The sequence below is a fragment of the Mytilus trossulus genome, chromosome 4 (genome assembly GCF_036588685.1).
Source record: "Mytilus trossulus isolate FHL-02 chromosome 4, PNRI_Mtr1.1.1.hap1, whole genome shotgun sequence".
NCBI classification, from domain to species: Eukaryota; Metazoa; Mollusca; class Bivalvia; order Mytilida; family Mytilidae; genus Mytilus; species Mytilus trossulus.
The window spans coordinates 47,496,421-47,517,300 of record NC_086376.1 but is presented as its reverse complement, the minus strand read 5'-3'; the positions used below and the strand labels follow the sequence as shown (position 1 = coordinate 47,517,300).

At 31.4% G+C, this 20,880-nt stretch overlaps 1 protein-coding gene across 1 annotated transcript in view; it reads right to left on the bottom strand.

The window, feature by feature from the left end:
• Nucleotides 1-7,078: 7,078 nt before the first annotated feature.
• LOC134715410 (nucleolar complex protein 3 homolog) overlaps nt 7,079-20,880 on the bottom strand; it is a 34,366-nt gene continuing 20,564 nt past the window's right edge. The window contains exons 14-21 of the mRNA XM_063577570.1: nt 20,184-20,256; nt 17,751-17,886; nt 15,029-15,099; nt 14,160-14,270; nt 12,270-12,398; nt 9,879-9,973; nt 7,644-7,740; nt 7,079-7,178 (exon numbers count right to left, since the gene is read on the bottom strand). Coding sequence (XP_063433640.1) covers nt 7,110-7,178; nt 7,644-7,740; nt 9,879-9,973; nt 12,270-12,398; nt 14,160-14,270; nt 15,029-15,099; nt 17,751-17,886; nt 20,184-20,256 — 781 coding nt within the window. The 3' untranslated portion in view covers nt 7,079-7,109. The remainder of the gene's footprint in view (nt 7,179-7,643; nt 7,741-9,878; nt 9,974-12,269; nt 12,399-14,159; nt 14,271-15,028; nt 15,100-17,750; nt 17,887-20,183; nt 20,257-20,880) is intronic.

Here is a 20,880-nt window from a genome sequence, read left to right as displayed (position 1 = left end):
ATGATCATAATCTTTATACTACACAATTTTAGGGTTTTAGCTACATGTGATTGTGATATGAGAGTAATAATACTGTAAATATTTTCACAACTGATAGAACAATGAATGTTTCATCATAAACACAGATATTTATAAAATACAAGTTACATATTGAAAGCGAGACAACTCCAAAATATATTCAAAAGTCGAACACACCTAGGTGCGATCGATATTTTTACATTGGAATGTGATCTGTTGTTCTAAACTCCAATCAAATTGAAGTAACTGTCTAGACAAACAAAACTATGTTCTCATTTTGAATAAGATCAGATGGGGTATTTTTATTCCAAAATAAAATGCAAACATAGTATAATGTATACGCAAGTGACAAGAAACATAATACATGATAAATGTTTTTAAAATATAATCATGACATTTTTTAGATGTTAAACCACAGCCAGATCAGAGCTTTACAAGTTTACAACCATGTAACTGTGTAAATAGTTTTTTTTTTAAAACACGTTAAAACACTTTAAATTGGGTAAACAAACACATTTAAAATTATTCATTTAATCTTTTTCAGACAAGAAAACAGGAATTTAACCTGATATCAGCTGTTGGGATTTCTTTAGCAAAGAACGTCTGCCTAAGTACCTATCTAATAAAGTATTATTGTGTAAAACAAAATTGTGGAATGATTGTCTTTGTTGTATGTGAAGCCGTTTTGCTATTTATTCCAACTTCAAGATATCTTATAAACTTTATAAGATATCTTATATACATGTAGTTTACAAGTGTGGCCACAGATGAGTGTGGATAGCATGTTTGAATGTTTGACAGTGTCTTATGACAAAAGGAGTTATTTTTCCTATATGGTGTTATTAACTGTGTTGCACGACGACAACCAATCTGAGCATTAGGAGTGTTATTTATTTAACATTTTTTTTTATGAGCAAGACGGGCATGGAGAAGACAGTAATTGCGTTAGTTACCAAATGATTATGATAGAATATGTTCTACTTCTTCGATTTTTATAAATAAGGTCGTTAGTTTTCTCGTTTGAATTGAGAATTAGTGATGTGTAGGGATTTATTTTTCATAAATTATTCCTCTTAAGGCAATAAGCCGTCATATACAGTGTATTTATGTCAAAACAAGCATTTGAAAAGTTTTAATCGAATTTTATCAACAGCCGGAATTAAAATCATGCTACGTTTAAATTTTGAATCGTAAATACGGTACTAGTTTACAGCAGTAATGCACTATACATGCTATACGAATATACTTTTCAATTCGCAGGGGTTACGCTCTGTTTAGGAAAAAATATCTCAATTTCAACGTGCAATTTATCGGTTTGTTGTACGTAACATTTCTGTCCAAGTTTCATTACAATCAAGCGAGAAATGCTAATAGTATCCACTGAAACCAGTGGTATTATACTTACTTATGGGGTTTTTAACAGATATGGCTTTTAGTTTTGGATTGAAATATGTATCTTGTCTGTCCCTAATGCCGCAATTCAGTTTTCAGAGACCTTTATAAAAATATGATGAGGTATGATTGCCAATGATCGAGACAACTATCAACCAAAGTTCAAATAAGTGGATGTCAGCAATTATTGGCAACCGTACGGCCTTCACCAGTGAGAAACGTCCATACCGTAAATATAAAAAAGAAGATGTGGTATGCTTGCCAAAGTCGGTTATAAAATGCCCCGGAATGAGGATGATGTTAAGGAGGAGGAGGATGATTTACAAAGCAACAAGCCACGCTAAATCAGCCAGTCTTTGGCCTTACACCTTGTGATTTTCCGAGAAGCACCAATATGCCAAATTTATTTGGATTTGACCAGACCAAAATGTCCCTCTGGTATCTTTCGCCTCTCTTTTACATGCATTCGAGACGATCAAATCACATCAAATAAGAGTTCTGTTAATTTTGCAGGATAGTAACACTACAACATAAGCTCTAAGTGAGCTTTTGAACCAATATAACGATTTAGTTTTAGACACCTGTCTATTGTTGAACACTATATGTGGCTCTCTAGATATGCTTATGTGGTTCATAAGTGTTTCTCGTTTCTCGTTTTTTATATAAATTAGACCGTTGGTTTTCCCGTTTGAACGGTTTTACACTAGTAACATTTTTGGGTGCCCTTTATAGCTTGCTGTTCGGTGTGAGCCAAGGGGTTCCGTGTTGAAGACCGTATGATTAAAAATGTATGACTTGGATGAAGAGTTGTGTCATGGGCACTCATACCACATCTTCTTATATCTATTATGTGTTTTTGTCGTTTGATTGCTGTCTTATTGACGTATAACACACATCTTCTACAGTTTTAGTTCCGTTTCATGTACTTTTGAATCGTTAAATGAATTACGTCAGTCGCTACCTTGATATACCCTATCTTTTATTAAATTTGTCGGGTAACTTATGACAATAAGCATTTGACGTCTTGAGCCGAACAGTTTTCTCATTTTTACACAATTCAATCTACTGTGTGATGGTTCATATTCTGGACGCCAGTCTTTGCTCCTTTGTAATAAATCTACATACCAAAAAACAAATATTAAGCTTAGAAATGGAAAAATATTAAACACTAAACTCGTTCAAAGGGTATCTACACGTCTCAATCTTCAAAATCGCTTATCTAAAAATACTACCATCGCTAACGTTTTTAACAATAAAAATCGTGGTTACCCTTCTATCGATAAGTGTCATGCCAAAAAATGACTTACGTGTCCCCGTCTTTCCACCAACAATACAATAAGGTTCATATTTAATGGTCGCACATTTTCTCTAAATTTTGAAACTGATATTATTTGAAAAACAAACAGTATTATTTATTTACTCACATGAAACAAACCGGGATGCGATATTCAGTACGTAGGTGAAACTGGACGATATTTATCTAAACGCACGCAAGAACACCTGTATCGTTTTAAAAGACCCAATAAATTCAAAAGTATCATTTATCAACATCTTAAGAAGCACAGTCATCCTATTAAATATTTAACAGTTCAACCTTTAGAAGTAGTTAATAAGCAGCCTGGTGAATCTCATTCAAAGTTTGTACGATCACGAAAAATAATTGAATTAAATTGGATCAAAAAGTTACAGACAGTCTACCCTCTCGGTCTTAATGATAATATCATGGGAATTGGCAATATATCAAGAACCGATTCTGTTAACATTTTGGATATAGTTTCTAAAACTGTTCGTAAAAATCGTTCTCATGGACGCAGAAAAAATCGCAATCAAAGAAAATTTCGGACCAACCATACAAATATTTCGGACCTAATTTCTATTTAAAAAAAAACCAACGGCAGACATTGTCTGTTAACCAAGCTTTGTTCTTTACCTATAAATAAATTAAATAAAATTTTAGAGGATTGTAACACAATTTCATATTACATTCCTAAGTATGAAATTGTCCAAATTATAATGGCATATTGTTATTCTAGGCTGTTTCCAAAAATTGATCGCCCTGAAGATCATAAAAAACATTTTATTAAAATAAAGTATGTCAATTAAAGGTTTTGATTTTGTAAATATTGCCGGTATTTTTTCACGACCATTCTGTTAAAGACCAAATTCCTGGATATTTTGATAATACTTAACTCCCTCTCATTTGTTATATTTACAAGCAGAACCAAACACAATGAAAGTCCCAACTATGTACTGGCTTCCGAAGCTGCACAAAAAATCTTACAAATATAGATTTATTTCATCTTCTAGCCATTGTTCAACTACTAAATAGTCTGTTTTACTTACTAGTACAATTGGTACAATAAAAAAACTGATAATAAATTGTTCAAGTAAGGCCTTTGAAAATAGTGGAATTAATTACTTTTGGAGTGTCAAAAACTCGTTGGAAGTACTTGATAAATTGCATGCATATATTGGTGATTTTGAATCTGTTCAAAGTTTTGATTTTCTGCCCTATATACCACTTTGCCTCATATTTTTATTAAGAAAAAAATCACATCCCTAATTAACTTGGCATTCAAAAAGTCGGAATGCGAGTACATATGTTCAAACTCTTTTAGATCATTTTTTAGTAGCAATAAACAAAAGAACTATGTCAATTGGACATGCTTTGATACTATTTATGCGCTTGAATTTTTACTTGACAACATTTTTGTTCGCTTTGGAGATTCCGTATATCGTCAAGTTATTGGAATTCCAATGGGGACTAACTGTGCACCACTTATTGCGGACCTGTTTTTGTATTGTTATGAGTTGCAATTTATGACTAAAATTAGCAAAGACCCATCAAAACAACATTTGATACAAAAATTTAACAATACTTTTAGATATTTGGATGATATATTGGCTCTCAATAATGACGACTTCAGTATGTATACTAAAGAAATTTATCCTGTAGAACTTACTTTGAATAAAGCTAATGATAATAATGATCACTGCCCTTTCCTCGATCTTGATATCTATATCATAAACGGGAAGCTTAATACAAAAATTTATGATAAAAGAGATGATTTTATTCCCTATTGTTAATTATCCATTTTTAGATGGTGACGTTCCCTTGTCACCATCTTATGGTGTTTATATATCTCAACTTGTACGATTCGCTCGTGTATGTAACAACGTATTAGATTTTAGCGAGAGAACTTTATGTATTTCAGAAAAATTATTACACCAGGGTTTTCAAAATCACAAACTGGTCAAAACATTTACTAAATTTTATCACCGGTATAAGGAAATAATTCGTAAATACAACTCAACATGCAGACATCTTATACGTTCAGGTATTTCACATCCAATTTTTTATGGAAATATTCTTTATAATGCACAAAAATGTCAGTATTCTCCTCAGAAACTAACAAAACCTTTAAATAGACTGATTAGATGGGAATATAGTTACGATACTGTTGTCAGGTCATTAAAGATTGCATATTTTGGCTTTAATATTGATTCACTGATAGTGTCTTTGCATCGGAACTAAACACATTTATTTCTAAAAAACAGTTGTTGGCATGACACGGGTTATGTTCTTCTCATATATTTCATGATAGTATGATACTAAACCCCTAATGGGAGGGATTGTGCTCACCTTGGTCTATGGGTGTATCAAACAAAGGACACCCTCCAACATTGTAGACGAGAATAGACCATGACAAAAATCTCTATTTTGTCAATCTTGTATAACTGATTTTTAGAATAGATCTGGTCTAGCTGATAATTTTTGTGATTAAGAGTGATAACAGGAAAAGGTTTATCTATAAATATCATTGATTTCATGATTGAAAGGCAAAAAATTAAAAACAAAGTCGTAAAATTTGTCTTTTATGGACAATAACTCCTATAAGAATTTGTCTAACATTTCAATTTACGTATAGTTAGACAATTGGCAGAGCCCATTATTCTGAACATTTCTTTTCCTTTCAGATTTTCTCTATTTATAACAGTTCCAAAAATAATAATAGACAAAACTTGCTTTCCCCCCCCATTGTTCTATTTTTAGCAATGACAGCTATGTTGCTTAGAAGCAGGGTTATCTGACATGTGTTTTAACTAGATACCTTTATGATGATTGTGGCCAAAGTCACAGTACTTTCAGAGATTTTTGTAAAGGTTACAAACAAGAGTGCACAAACTGAAATGTCTCGCCTTCTTTACTTATCATTGATATTATGTTGATAGTCCTAAATATAAAGCTTAATTACGACTGTCACAGAAACTTAATATTAACCAAGAAAACTAAAAATTCTCGCTTCATTGAAGACCTGTTGGTGACCTTTTGATGTTTCCTGTTCTATGGTTGGATTGTTGTCTTTGACACATTCTCCATTGTCATTCTCAATTTTATTGACCCGCAATGAACCATGAAAATAAGGTCAAGGTCAGATGAAACATGCCAGGCAGGCATGCACAGCTAATAACTCTTCCTTAAAACACATATAGTTGACCTATTGCTTATGGTTAAAGAAAAACAAACAAAGCACAATAACTTAACACTCAGCAATGTACTGTGAAAATGAGGTCAAGGTCAAATAAAACATGTGCAACTTACATATAGATCATAAAATATTTCCAAACAAATTGCATAAAGTATAAGAGAAAAAGACCAAAACTCAAAAACTTAACTTTGACCACAGAACCTTGAAAATGAGGTCAAGGTCAGATGACAACTGCCAGCTAGACATGTTCAATTTACAATTATTCCATAGACTAAATACACAGTATAAGAAAATCAGACAATAACACAAAAACTTAACTACACTGATCCATAAAACGATTTTTTTCAATAAAAAAAAAGGTATTTTTTTGGTCAGTTATATTAATCAATGAGAGAAAGATTTCTCCTAGAAGAAATTTAAAGGTCCCAGTGAATAAACTACACAGAGAACAATAGCTATTGTATTTATTCAATTAGACAATAGGACTGCCAAAAGTTTAAATGGACAGGTAACTATCAGGTGAATCTTTGGAAAAGTATGATTGGGTTCGCAATAATTATAATCCAAATTCAGACCTGTATCAAGTGCTAATGTTGTGTCAATTTTTGCCCCAACTGTTCAGGGTTGGATCCCTGCAGTCATATCCAGCAGGGCTCCGCAATTATTGGTTATTATTTCCAATATTATATTAGAAAGAGAAAAAACTGTAAACAGCAAAGTTTAAAATATTATTTGAACCCCTTTTTTTGCCCCTCATTCTTAGTCAATTGGAACCATAACCCCAAAATCTATCCAAACTTTCCTTTTGATGTGTATAAATGTCATGCATTTCTATATAACTAAACTAAAGTTATTGTCTGGAAGCCAACTGTCTTCAGACAACGATGACAACCTGATACCAATAACCACATTTTTTTTCTCCAATTAAATGGCGTCCAGACTAAAATACACACTAAACAAAGCTACATATAATAGAGCCCATGTCATATAAATTGTTCATTTTAGACATTCTATAATTTGGATATAAATGTTTAACTTTGTTGTAAATCTAATATGAGAATGTTAATCAAATCGTTCAATATGAAATTGACAGCCATGTCCCTATAATACACTAAAACGGAGATCTTAAAACACATTTGACAGGAAAAGAAAGGTTTTGAAATAAACAGCATAAAAACTAGAGTTGTGTATTTTTTATTTGCTACAGTGTCAGTCTGGTATTGAACTAAGAACTTGCACCACCATATCACTTATATCTTCCTGCATGAACATCTTCATCTACAATAAAAAGTAGAATTAAATAAAAGGTCAAATTATATTATATTTTTTTTTTCTGAAACCTCATCAATATTAACATCAAAATTTATGAATTCTCTAAATTGCTTTTCATATGATTTAAATAAAATATTCCACTAGGAAGAAATGTATCGTGTTACTAAATCCATGCTTCTTTCACTTTCATTACTTTCACAACATGACATTTTTGAATAATGACACAAACTGATTTTTTATGGACTGCAGATGTTGGGTATTTCATTTCAGACAAATCAGTTTCTTTCCTGAAATGTCCAGATATATATAATCACACGTAACCATACCTGCAGTTTATTTCATGTGACAAAAATATAAGTTGAAGATAATTTTTGGCAAGACAGTTTTTACAAGTACAAGCACACTTTTCTCGGGATGAGAGTAATCACTGTAAAAATAAACAGTACACAAATTTAATTTTAAAACATTTACCTTTTTACTTTTGTGTTTAAAAGTTGATTTTTCTGCAACAGGTGGATTAAATACATCTATTTCTGTTGAAAACTCATCATATAAATCACGTGGAGGTCTGAAATTGAATAATTTAAATCAAATATATTAATGTAATGCTAGTTAGATAAATCCATTTTACTGTGAGAGAGCATGCTACATTTGACTTAAAATGTTGAAAGATGCAGTCTATTAAGATAAAATAACTAGTACCAGTATAACTAGCAAAGTTAATGGGGTCCAGTGACAGATCATTGGGAATGGTAATGAATGCAATGGAGTTCAAGCTCATAAATAGGATACAAGTACAACTAAATTGTATGCTGCTTGCGTCATAACCGTAAAAATGGTCCTGGTTCCTCCACTGAATCTAGCAACATATATGAATGTATACTATACTTAAACCAGATGCTCCACAGGGAACAGCTTTATTAAAGGGGCACTAGCTACGAGATATATAAAGGAATCAAAAGGATGATTTTTTTGTTCAATCATAAATGAAAGTGAAATAGTGAAATAATAATTTGTTTTTATCAGCTAAAATGGTTCAATTTTGTCAAATAAAGCTTATAAACTCTGATAATGAATTATTCACTTGCAAGTGAATAATTTGACCTCAATATAATTCCTTATTCATGTGAACTCCAATTTAACCTCATAGAAAGAGATAGAATAACGCATGCATTTTCAGTGTACAGGTATTTAATTAAAAAGAATGTCAACATTGAAGGTGAAACAAAGGTAAATAATTTGATTAACTGTTTCGATCCACACAAAATTATTCTTTTAAAAGTAAAAACGACCATAAACATAGATTTTTATTCTATATTACAAAATTTAACAAACCTATAAAAATCCAATTGCACGAGTTGCTTAATCTATTTAAATCTATAAAATTGAGAATGTAAATGAGGAATGTGTCAAAGAGACAGCAACCAGACCATAGAGCAGACAGCAGCAGAAGGTCACTTACAGGTCTTCAATGTTTATGTTTACATCGCTTTTATGTTCATAGAAGGTCAACTCTAGAGGTAATTAGATGGCGTCTTGGCTAAACTTCACATGAAACGATGTTACATCTTATTGAGACCATGTCCTGTAAATTGTTTAATTTAACTTTTGATAGTTTAGAAACATATTTTACATTGTTTTAAATAAAATATGAGAATTTGAGTCAAATTGGTGAACATGAATTTGGCAGCTAGTGTCCCTTTAACATAATTTACAAGCAGTGTAAGGGAGGTAATCAAGTAATCAAACATATATATAACAGTATTCTTTAAATTTTAATTGGAATTGGATTACCTCCCTTACACTTCTTTTAAATTGTCTAAATGGTCCTTTAACCAGAAAAAACTCTTTTTTTACCCTAACATTGCTTAATGATTTGATCCATTACCCCCTTTTTTGGCCCCTGACTTATTGAAACCTTCCTTGGAGCAAGAATCCCAAAACTCAATTTCAGCCTTTCCTTTATAGATAAAAAACCTTATTGTATAATTTCAGAGAGATCAATACACTTAAGGTGGTACCCAACACCTTGACTAAAATTAATTTGGCTCGTTTAATTTTCATAAAATTTTGACAAAATATTTACTTTAACCCTTTAACAAAAATATAAAAATTTCAAAAAAATTGAACCAACCAATTTATCAGAAAAATTACACTGGTTATATAGCAGTTTAACAAACACTAATTTTGATCATTGAGAAGCTTAATATTACCTTAACAACACAACGTAATTAAAACGTTTAGCTGAGTTATCTCCCTGTAGTGTTAGGTACCACCTTAAACACTAGTTATTGTCTGTAAACTAGAAAAATGCTTCTTGTTGACCCTTTTTTGGCCCCTTATTCCTAAATATTCAGGAATATTAACCCCAAACTGACAGCAAGCCTTCCCTTCATTATATGGAACCATGTGGTACAATGTCAGAGAGATCCATACAGTTAAACATAAGTTATTGTCCCGAAAATTCAGGGCAGATGGAAACTACTCCCTTGAGATTTAAAGCCCTTAGGAATGGAAATAATATGGAAAAAATAAACTATTTTGGCACTTTCTTCCCATTAATTCTCTTGAGGTTAAATGAAATTTATTTTAAAAGTTAACATTAGCCGTATAAAAGATGAGTTTGATTGCCTATAAAAAATAATCATTTCATAGAAACAAACTCTATGTTGTGTTGTTCTAATTTTAATAAGATGTCATAATTACTTTTTATATTGTAACGGTAACTGTCCTTCTCCAGACACAGGAGCCATTTTACCTAAATGTACTGCATATTTCTTTATGGCTGGATGATAATGACTCTATAAATAAAAAAAAACTCAATAACTTTATTCAAGCTAAATCTGTACTATTAAACGAGAAGACCTCATTTTGGGTGTCGCTTCTCTTCTTTTCACAATAAATTAATCATCATGCCTCTGTGTCCTATGGGTACAGTGCATAATCGCATTTGTCATCTATTCATATGGTTATTCAGAATGAGTTATTTTGGGTGAAAAACGAGAAAAAAGACGTTCGGATATGATTCCGTCATTGGGCAAAAATTTAAGTCAGATTAGACTTCCGGTTTACGTTTTTTTGTATACTATGAACATACATTGATACTACGAATACAGTGTATTTTCTGTCTTATATCCGTCATTGGACGAAATTTAAGTCAGATTAGATCTCCGTTTTGCGTTTTTATTTTTACTTTGAAACAAATACATATACTACGAATAAAGTGTATTTTCTGTCTGATATCATTTTCAAGTTTACTATCCATGGCAGTCACAGGGTTTATTTGATAGAGAGGGTCTGAATAATATATCAATGACCGCTGTGGATCAATTATGAAACTGAGGATTGACTGTAAAAAGAAAATACATTTCGGGACGTCTGGAACGGGTGTTTTTAAGATAGAAATTTCAGGATTGACCATTTTGGGATCCGGGATTTCTTTTTTTGAATTTCGGGATGTCGAGATATTTAATTTGTATAATAAATTCAGAACCTCGGGATTTCATGTTTTTAAGCCTGGGATATTGGGATCAGGGCCCCTCCGCAGTGGCGGATCCAGAGATTTTCATACGCAGGGGCCCGTTGACTGCCTAAGAGGGGCCCGCTCCCGTCATGCTTCAGTGATTCCCTATATAAGCAACCAATTATTTTCCAGAAAGGGGGGTGGCGGGCCCCCTAAATCCGCCTCTGCCCCGACCCCCCTTTAATGAATGTTCATAGTATACAGATAAGCGCTAAAATTATTCATGTGTCATTAAAATTAATAGAGAACAAACCAAAAAAAAAGGATTTTTTTGTGGAAAAAGGAGGAGCCGGGCTGGAAAAACAACTATCCTGTCCCAAATTCCCTATGACTTTTGATACCTTTTCTGAAATTCTCAAGTCATTAAATGTTTTACAAAAAAAGAAGATGTGGTATGAATGCCAATGAGACAGCTCTCCACAAGAGACCAAAATGACACCGAAATTAACATTTAAAGGTCACCTCACGACCTTCAACAATAAGCAAAAGCCGATACTGCATAGTCTGATATAAAAGGCCCCGAAATGACAATGTAAAACAATTCAAATGAGAAAACTAACGGCCTTATTTATGTAAAAAAAATAACGAAAAACAAATATCACTAAACCACTGAATTACAGGCTCCTGACTGGAATGTTCATAATACATGTACACTAAATGTATTTTCATAATGAAATAAATCGAAAACAAAAAATGGGAATTTTGGAAATAAAGGAGGAGGGTTAAAAAAACATTTTTCCTGTCCCCAAGTACCTATGACTTTTGATACTTTTCCTGAAATTCTCAAGTCATTAAATCTTTTACATAATTCTTCCTACAACACTTTACATCCTTTCAAATACGCTCTGAATGCCCTCAATTTTGCGGGTGTGTTCTAGTATATGTTGAAACTAAAACAGAATCTAAAAAACAAATTTGTCGTGTCTGACCAGTGATTTTTTTAATTTTTAAACTGTTTTCTTTGAATCAGTGGGAAAATTGAAAATAGCACTTTTAAATTTTAATGCTCCTGAAGACTTTTCTGAATTAACCTTCAATAGGATCACTCAAAGCAAAACATATGAAAGCCAAGTATTTATTAGTTCCAAAACATATGAATATAACCTAATGGGACATAAAAATAATAGCCAAATCCATATAATGTCATATTAAGACAGGAACTTGATCTATTTGATTTATCATACTCCTGTGTGGTTCTTAAATTGGGTTTTCAAATATCAGATTTCAGTAATTTAGAATGACTGAATGGTGCTAGTACCCAATATTTGTGCATTGTACTGTCAAAAACAGCCCATATCTATGTAGCAGAAGCATTCTACAGTCCAAAAAATAACTAATATAAATAATTTACATTTTAACAATATTGTAAAACTGCTATATTTTGGGGTCACCATTCAGCTTCCTCATCCCTGATCATCAAGTAATATGTTTTTTTTACCTCTCTTAAATTGAAGTGCACATTGAAAGTGGTCATAATACAAAGTTAATTAAAATTACCTTATTTAGAAGTCATATGTCCAATGTGATAAGCAAAGAATACAAGCTGGCTATTGAAATTCTATATGAACATTTACCTTTAAAGAAGAAAGTTCCCATAACATAGTATTATGAGCATGACAGTGTTCTGGTTCTGGTAATTCTGGTAAGTATATACCACTTCCTTGGCTGTCATTATCAAATAAAAAGTCCAAGTATTTGTATGTCTACAAGATTCACAAAAATATCAATTAATCTTTCTGTCTAATTGTATTCTTTCATTGGCCGAAAATTAACAAAATACATGTTACATTCCAATGAATGAAAAAGGATAGACACCAATAGAAAAAACGTATATTCTAATCCATTCTTAAATTAAACATAAGTAAAATAATGACATGAAAGAAAATTAACAAGCATTTTGAGATATTTGTCATATGTCATTAGGTTTAAATACTATATTACAACATGTATAGCGCTAAATTTCTAAAATTGATTTTAAAATGCTAAAAAAGAAAATGACATACTTTCTTAACAAAACCTAAGGCCATAGTTATTATATTTTTAGTTTTACGAAATTTTTTGACAAAACCAATGGGTAGGAGGACGAAAAAAAAAAAAAAAAAAAAAAACTGCTGCTGCTGATTTTTTTTTAATACCAACCGTCAATATCAAAATTTTTTTTTTTATTTCACCAGGAGATTTTCTACTAGTGTAACAAGTTAACAACTATTTTTTTTTTCTTGACATGGTTTTAATTGAAAATCAATGTGCAACAACTTACTAAATCACCAAGAGCATAAATTCAGATTCTTTCATGCAGTTATGAACTAAAATTTTTTTTTTTGCATGAAACACACTGGGTCGGAGGAGAAAAAAAAATAAAAATCAACATTTTTTTCCTATTTGGCAAAAATTAGGGTAGGAGGGTTCGTAAAACTAAAAATAAAAAAACTACGGCCTAACAGAAATAAAAATTCATGAAATCATCATTTTACAACAATTGGTCAACTAGAAGCAAGATGGTCACACTGGAATCAAAATTTATTAAATTTCTACAACCTTAACATAATAATATATTTAACAGAATAGGGCAATGAAATTTATTCACCAGCTTTAAATTAATATCTTTATAAATACAAACAAGAATGCCCCACTTGCACTATCATTTTCTATGTTTAGTGGAACATGAATTTTTGGGGAAAAACTTTAATTTGGCATTAGAATTAAAAAGATCATATCATAGGGAACATGTGTACTAAGTTTGACATTGATTGGACTTCAACTTCATCAAAAACTACATTGACAAAAAACTTTAACCTGAAGCGGCACAGACAGACGAACAGATGAACGAATGAACACATAGACGCACAGACCTGAAAACATCATGCCCCTCTACTATAATTGTAGGTGGGGCATAAAAAAAATGGGGAATGAATATGTTCATTGGACAAAAATGACATATGATGCCCCCTATTGCAAATAATGGTAAAAAGGGACATAACTCAAGAACTGTAAAAGTGATGCCACCTTAACTCGTTCTTGATCTGAGTTTTGTGGTTATAAGCATGCATTGTTTTTAAGATTCTTAAAATTAATTTGAGGCAAACTTAAATGAGAAAAGGGAAATGAAAAATTCAGCATCTTTTCCATTTGTAAAGAGGCATTACTCTATAATGGTAGAAGTGACGCCACCAAATTCAAACTAGAACCTGTTTTTTGTGGTAATAAGCATTCTTTATAAGTTTCATAACATTTGGTTGAGAAAAACGAAAATTAGAGAACTGAAACCAATTTTGAGATGTACTTATGTACAGAGGGACATAAAAATTTATGCCCCCTCCATTGTGGTAGAGGAATATACATTATACTTAAATCCATAAAATAAAAGAAAATACATTATACTTAAATCCATGTCTGCATGTGAATGCTATCTGAATAATTAACCTCTAGACTTGACAATAGTGTTTTTTATACAGATATCTTACCAACATAAAATTACGTATTAATCCAAGGAAAGCTATGGTTCCATTTGGCATCTGTTGCAATGAAAGAGTTGCTAATCTCTTTGTGTAAGACAGAATTCTTTGTTGTGAAATCTAAATAATGAAAGAAATGATAATAATGAAATATAATATAAATTGTTAATAATGTTTCAAATCATTTCATTTCTAATGGACTATACCAATTTCACAGCCAAAAAAAATATAATAGGGATGCCACTATAATTTTCTATGTTCAGTGGACCTTTGGTCAAAACTCTAATTTGTACTTAAGTCTTCATGAATAAACAGCTGTGTCATGAGCACATGATACACCTGTTGCTTTTTCAAAGTATAAAGTTCAATAACTACTCAATCAATGTCATCAGAAATTCACGAAGAAATAACTATTAATAGATTTCTTTCGGTCACCAAAGAGAAAGAAAAGACAATAACAGTCCACAAAATGAAAATAAAAATGTGCACCAAAAGTGGATGATCTCAGTTGCACTATAAGGTAAACAGATATTGCTCCTCATGTGGTACCAATCATGTTGGAACTTCTACGATGTCAGATTTGTGAGCAAATACTGTTGATTTATCATTAATCTTGAGATGCCAATTTTTGTCATTTCAGAAAATAAACTTAAAAATGTTCAATTAAATGAAACTTTCTATTTATGCTTTAATCCAGAATTTGGCAAATTATGAAATCAAATATCAATCCAAAAAAGGTATCAATAAAATAATACATGGATCCACAATAGATGTAAAAGTTAAGGTAGTGTAGCTGCTAATTGTTTGATATAATCATGATTTTTTTAGCTGCTACATGAACAATAATATACATTTAAATTCAAGCCTTAAAATATTACCAATCTTTTACGTCTGTTCATCATACAATCAATACAATCAATCACTAATGGCAAATCATCACTGGAACATCCTAAAACAAATCAAATACAAAAATGTTTTTCAAAATTGTAGATCAAATACAATTTCAAAATATCTAAAACAAGCATTCAGGTTGTATTACAGGTTGTATTGTACAGCAATACATAGTCCTGTTCCAGTTAAAGATTAATTGTACTGGAACAAAACTATAACTTGATCTTCAACTTATCATGGTGTAAGTTATAATATAACAAATATCAAATCAATATTTTGAAGCATGACAACAAAAGTGTTGAAAACTCATCATTTTAGTGAATTTTCTAAGTTCAAGGAACATAACTCTGCACAAAATCATCAGAAACAAAACAAAAATTCAAACTTGGTCTGAAACTTGTCGTGATAAAACAATGTGCTTATTATTAAATCAATATCTTCATACATGATGGGAAAAAATGTGGAAATCTTAATATTTGAGTGAATTTTTCAGGTCCTAGGACCATAACAAAATTATCAGATGGGAACTAAATCAGAACTTGATATGATAAATCAAGATACTAAATATGAAATCAATGTCTTAAAGCACAAAGAAAATAATTTGCTTTGCTGAGCGCAGCTGTATACGAACACATTTAACCATTGGGGCATAAATGGACACAATTGTGCTTGATAAAGGTCTTAATTTGAATTGTAATTAAATATTTGACACATAATAGGTTTCTGACACAGAATTACTGTAGTCAAAGAAATTGGAATTGGTTATATGATTTGAATTTATATATTTTTTTGCTTTTGTGCAATACACTATGCTGTTGCAAAACGACCCCTCCCCCCCTCAAACAGTTCACCCCTTTTTTTTCTTTTTTACAATACACTATGCGGTTGCCTATTGACCCCTCCCTCCTTTTTTGGGGGCAAATAGTCCAAAACCTGACAATTTCTTTATACATAATTTACAAGTAGTGTAAGGGAGGTAAATCCAAACATACACAAAATTGTATTCTAAATGTATTTGTATTACCTCCCTTAAACTACTTTTAAATTGTCTTAAGTGTCCATTTAAACCATATAAATCTAGTTTTCCCCCTTTTTGCCCATATTCCTAAATGGATTTAGTAATAACCCCCCTCTTTTCAAAAGTCAATCCTAACAATCCCTTTGTGATATAAAAAATTTTGGTATAATTTCAGAGAGATTCATACACTTAAACACAAGTTATTGTCTGGAAACTACAAAAATGCTTATTTGGGCCCCTTTTTTGGCCCCTTACTCCTAAACTGTTGGGACCATAACCCCAATATAAATACTTGCTAAATTATTACTACGGTAGGACACAATCAAACAATGTCTGATTTATATAAGAAAATTTCATTGAACTAAAAAAAATTGTAGAATTTATATATTCAACAGAAGAATAAAAATATTTAGACAATATACGTATAGTGTCTTGAAATATGAAATTTATTTGTATGAGGCTTAGAAACGGGAAAATGCGAGGTTCTACGGAGCATTTCTCGTTTCGTGCCGAATACAAATAAATTTCATATTTCACGACACTATACGTATAATGTCTTTATACTGAAATCTAAAAAAAAATTCAAAATGAAAAAAACATATAGAAAAAATTGTAAAAAAAAAGTGTTTGGAATTTCCCTTTTTGGGTACCATTTTGGGGTATTTCCTTATGAGCGTAGTCCAGGCGATAAGACATTGACATATTAAGGAATAAGAAGGGGAAAAGAACTTAATTAATAACATTTGATACTCATGGTATATAAATAATCAATTTGAAGACATAAAAGTTTAAATTCATAAAAGTTTGACCATTGTTACTTTACGTTGTCATGGTCGTGACGTGGTTGATGAAATACAATAAGGAGGCAAGGCTTATAGGTTAGTTGGGGTCATTGACGTATAAAGCTAACGTTTATACGTATAGCTTTATCTGTAAAGGAAAATAGCTGATTGCAGTATAAATACATGTATACTTCTGTAACTATATTCTAAATTGTTTATTTGAAGTTACGATTTCAGAAACCATTGTCTGGAAATTGTCCAGCAAAATAAACAATACATGCCACCTTTTCTTGACATCTTGATGTATAGCAGCTAATTAACAGTGTTTTATATGTAATTTTATCCTGTAAGTGACCTTTCTGCTATGTAAATACAGGTTGACAGTCAACATGATATGATAATTGTATTGTTTACATTTATAGTCTCCTGGTATCCTGCTTCTGTCATTGGCGCTTATTTATATTCAAATTACTGCTTAAACTGCTAAGTCATGTTGACAAATCTAATGTCAAAAAAGAGCTGCCATATGAAGGCATGATATTTCCCTCTCCCTTTTATCTCGTCTTTATACTTTAAATGAATTCTGATGATCACCTATATGATCCTATATAGCTAGAAATACTGCAAGCACTGCTCAAATAGACCCCTCCTCCTCCCCAATACAAGGGCATCGCACACAGTGGTACCCATTGTTCTAAAACATTAATATTGCGTATTATCGAGGGGCCAGTTTAACTAAGTTCATGGCCTCAATGTTTAAAAGAATAAAATTCCATAACTGTCTTAAGAGTGAAAAATGCTTTTTTCGACATTTTTTCAACAAATAAAGTTCCCAACCTCACAATGTCATAAAATGTCAGACAATGACATTACTTTAATTAATCAAACTGTGTATAAATGTGTGTATACCTGCATGTACATGTAAGAGTGTGTTGTACATATGTGTGTAGAACTTGAGTGGGTCAATGTTGAGAGCACTGCCTTGTCCACTGAGGATGGTAAAAGCTGTCAGTATCACATGTAAAGATTCTCTGTAGGTCAGATCCTAAAAAAATATCATCTTTGATCATTTCTTTTTCTCATTCAAATTCATTAGGAATGATCTGATAGTTAAAATATATTCATATATGCGAAAAAGTATATATAATATTTAGTTTAAATCATTTTTATTTAAAAAAAAAACACTGGCAATTCTTAATCCTGTCTTTAGCAGCTTTATACATGTATGTCAGGATTGCTTTTCCCCATTGTGCCTGTTAATCAACTTTTACGTTTTATATTTCAATTCAATTTAGACATGGTTACCTAGTCATATAATATGGAATGATGTTAAACAAGAGTGCAAACTCTGAAATGTCTTTCCTACTTTTATGATTTTATGAAAAGTCTTATAGATAAAGGTTTAACTAATATCATAACAGAAGCTTAACATGTTTAAAGATCTATACAATTGAGAATGGAAATGGTGAATGTGTCAAAAAGACAACAACCCGACCATAGAACAGAAAACAGCAGAAGGTCACCAATAGGTCAATGCAGCGAAAAATTACCGCACCCAGAGGTGTCCTTCAGCTGACCCCTAAACAAATATATATACTAGTACAGTGATAATAGACGCCATACTAAACTCCCAAATACAAGAAACAATATTGAAAATTATACAAGACTTACAAAGACTAGAGGCTCCTGAATTGAGACAGGCACAAAAATGCTGTGTGGTTAACCATGTTTATGAGATCTCAACCCTCCCTCTATATCTCTAACCAATGAAGAAAAGTAAACACACAACAATACACCCAGTAAAATTCAGTTTAAGAGAATTCCAAGTCCATTGTCAGAACAGGTAACAAAAGAAAGTAAACAAAATGACATTAATACGTATGACTATTAGGTTAAAGTTGTTTGATCAAACTAACTTGACAAATAAAACAAATTCATTGTTGACATCCTCATATAGATGGTGCAGGCAAACCTTAATATCAACCAATAAAGCCGTTTCATAAATGATAAATTTCCAAGAAAAGTTAGCTGATGACCGATTAAAGACAACTGAAGCAAAGCGAAGGCAAAATCTAACACTTCCCTAGCCATTTGGTAAATTGAGCTAAAACTGTGAAAATCAGATTTTTTTTTAATTTCAGGGTCAATTTCTCAATAACAAGATGTCATATTTGTTTAAAATTCTCAGGGTTAAATAATTTTATAATATAGGCCAATTTTACAATTTACATACTCCTTTACTTTTCAAAATAACAGACATAAACTGCAAAACATTGATATTTCAGGGGAAATACCTTTAAATAAACTTTAAACAATATCTATTTTTTCGAAAGTGCACTAAATGCAATAATACAATAAGAAATACTGGGATTATAGTTTGTGCATATGTTTAACTGATACACCAGTGTCCCAGGTTAGGGGAGGATTGTTGCCTTCTAAGATGTTTAGACAACCACATCCTTTAGGTGTATGTCCCAAATCAGCACACAGTAATCCAGTGGCTGTCTTTGGTTCATATCTGTCAATATTTTTTATCTTATATAAATAGTTTAATATAAATAAAGCTGTTAGTTTTCTCATTTGTATAGTATTTTTCATGTCAGGTCTTTTTAAAACCTACTAGCATTGTTTTTTCTCATTGTTGAAGGCCATTCCGTTTCCTATAGTTGTCAGCATCCACTTCATGTGAACTTATTGAGATAGTTGTGTTGTTGGCAATCACACCACGTTATTACAAATATAAGTAGTTAGTAGAACAGAGTTTCACAGACTTTAAAAAATTGTCATAGTCCTTGACATCTTACTCCCAAATATAAAATAATCCCATAAAAATTAATCTCAATAAATCTTCCATTTCATACTTTCTCTCAATAAATCTTCCATTTTACAAATTGTGAATTGGATGGAGAGTTGTTTCATTGACACTCATACCACATCTTCTTATATATCTATATACCAATACTACAGTTGCAATATGAAGACATGTCAACTATCCCAATTTATATTTGGGGGTGTTAAACCCCCATGAGAGGTATCAACCCAAATTTGGAAATTCTTTATTATATGAACTTAATACCTACAAAAAGGTATTAAAGTAAGTAAAGGATATTTAAGTTCATGTATATACTCATCCAAACAAAATAGTAAAAGGTAAAATAAAAACTTATGACAATATAAGAGTAGCAATAAGTCCTTTTACACATTAAATCCCCAAAGGAGATTTTGAAAAGTTGACATGTATGAATATGATGTTGGGTTTATTTTTATAAACTAATCATAATGTATCCAATAAACCAATGACTGTATTTTCTAATGTAGCTGTTAACATACAATATCACCTACCTCTGATTCTATCAATTCATTGAAAACTTTATACAGATCATCAAAGAAATCTATGTTTATTAAGTGTGAAAACCTGAAAAAGTACCGTATAAACCATCATTTAGAATCGTTATAGCAAGTGTATATGTACAGGTAAAGTGTCCCGGTCCATTACAAATATCAAATTTTGATACAATTTTTAAACCCATTCAAAAATACTTTCAGCTAAACAAATTCAATACTTTTATATAAAATCTACTCTATTTGCATCCAACTGTCTCAAAATGTAGTTACCTTTTCTTTTTTTTAAATTCCCTTTGATGATTTTTAATTTTGCATACATTTGTATATACAGGTTGAGATTAAATTAAATTAATTTCTTTTTTCTGCAATCAAATTTTGAATACAGTTTTCAACATGTTCAATAACACAAAGGATATGAAAACCCTCTATGAACAATCAGGATAAGGCACAGTTCTCACGAGGAATAAACTACTATACAGCATGGTTCAAATGCAGTGTAATTTCACAATTATAACATATTTGATCAATTAAAAACATGGTACACAGTTTTTTTTGGACATTTTTCATGTTATAATAAAATAAAGGCTGAGGAATATTGAAAAACGAACCATTTTAAAAAGTAGACTAAATCTGACCCATGCCTAGTGAAAGACAAGAGTGTACACGCTGAAATGTCTCACCCTCTTTCTAATTA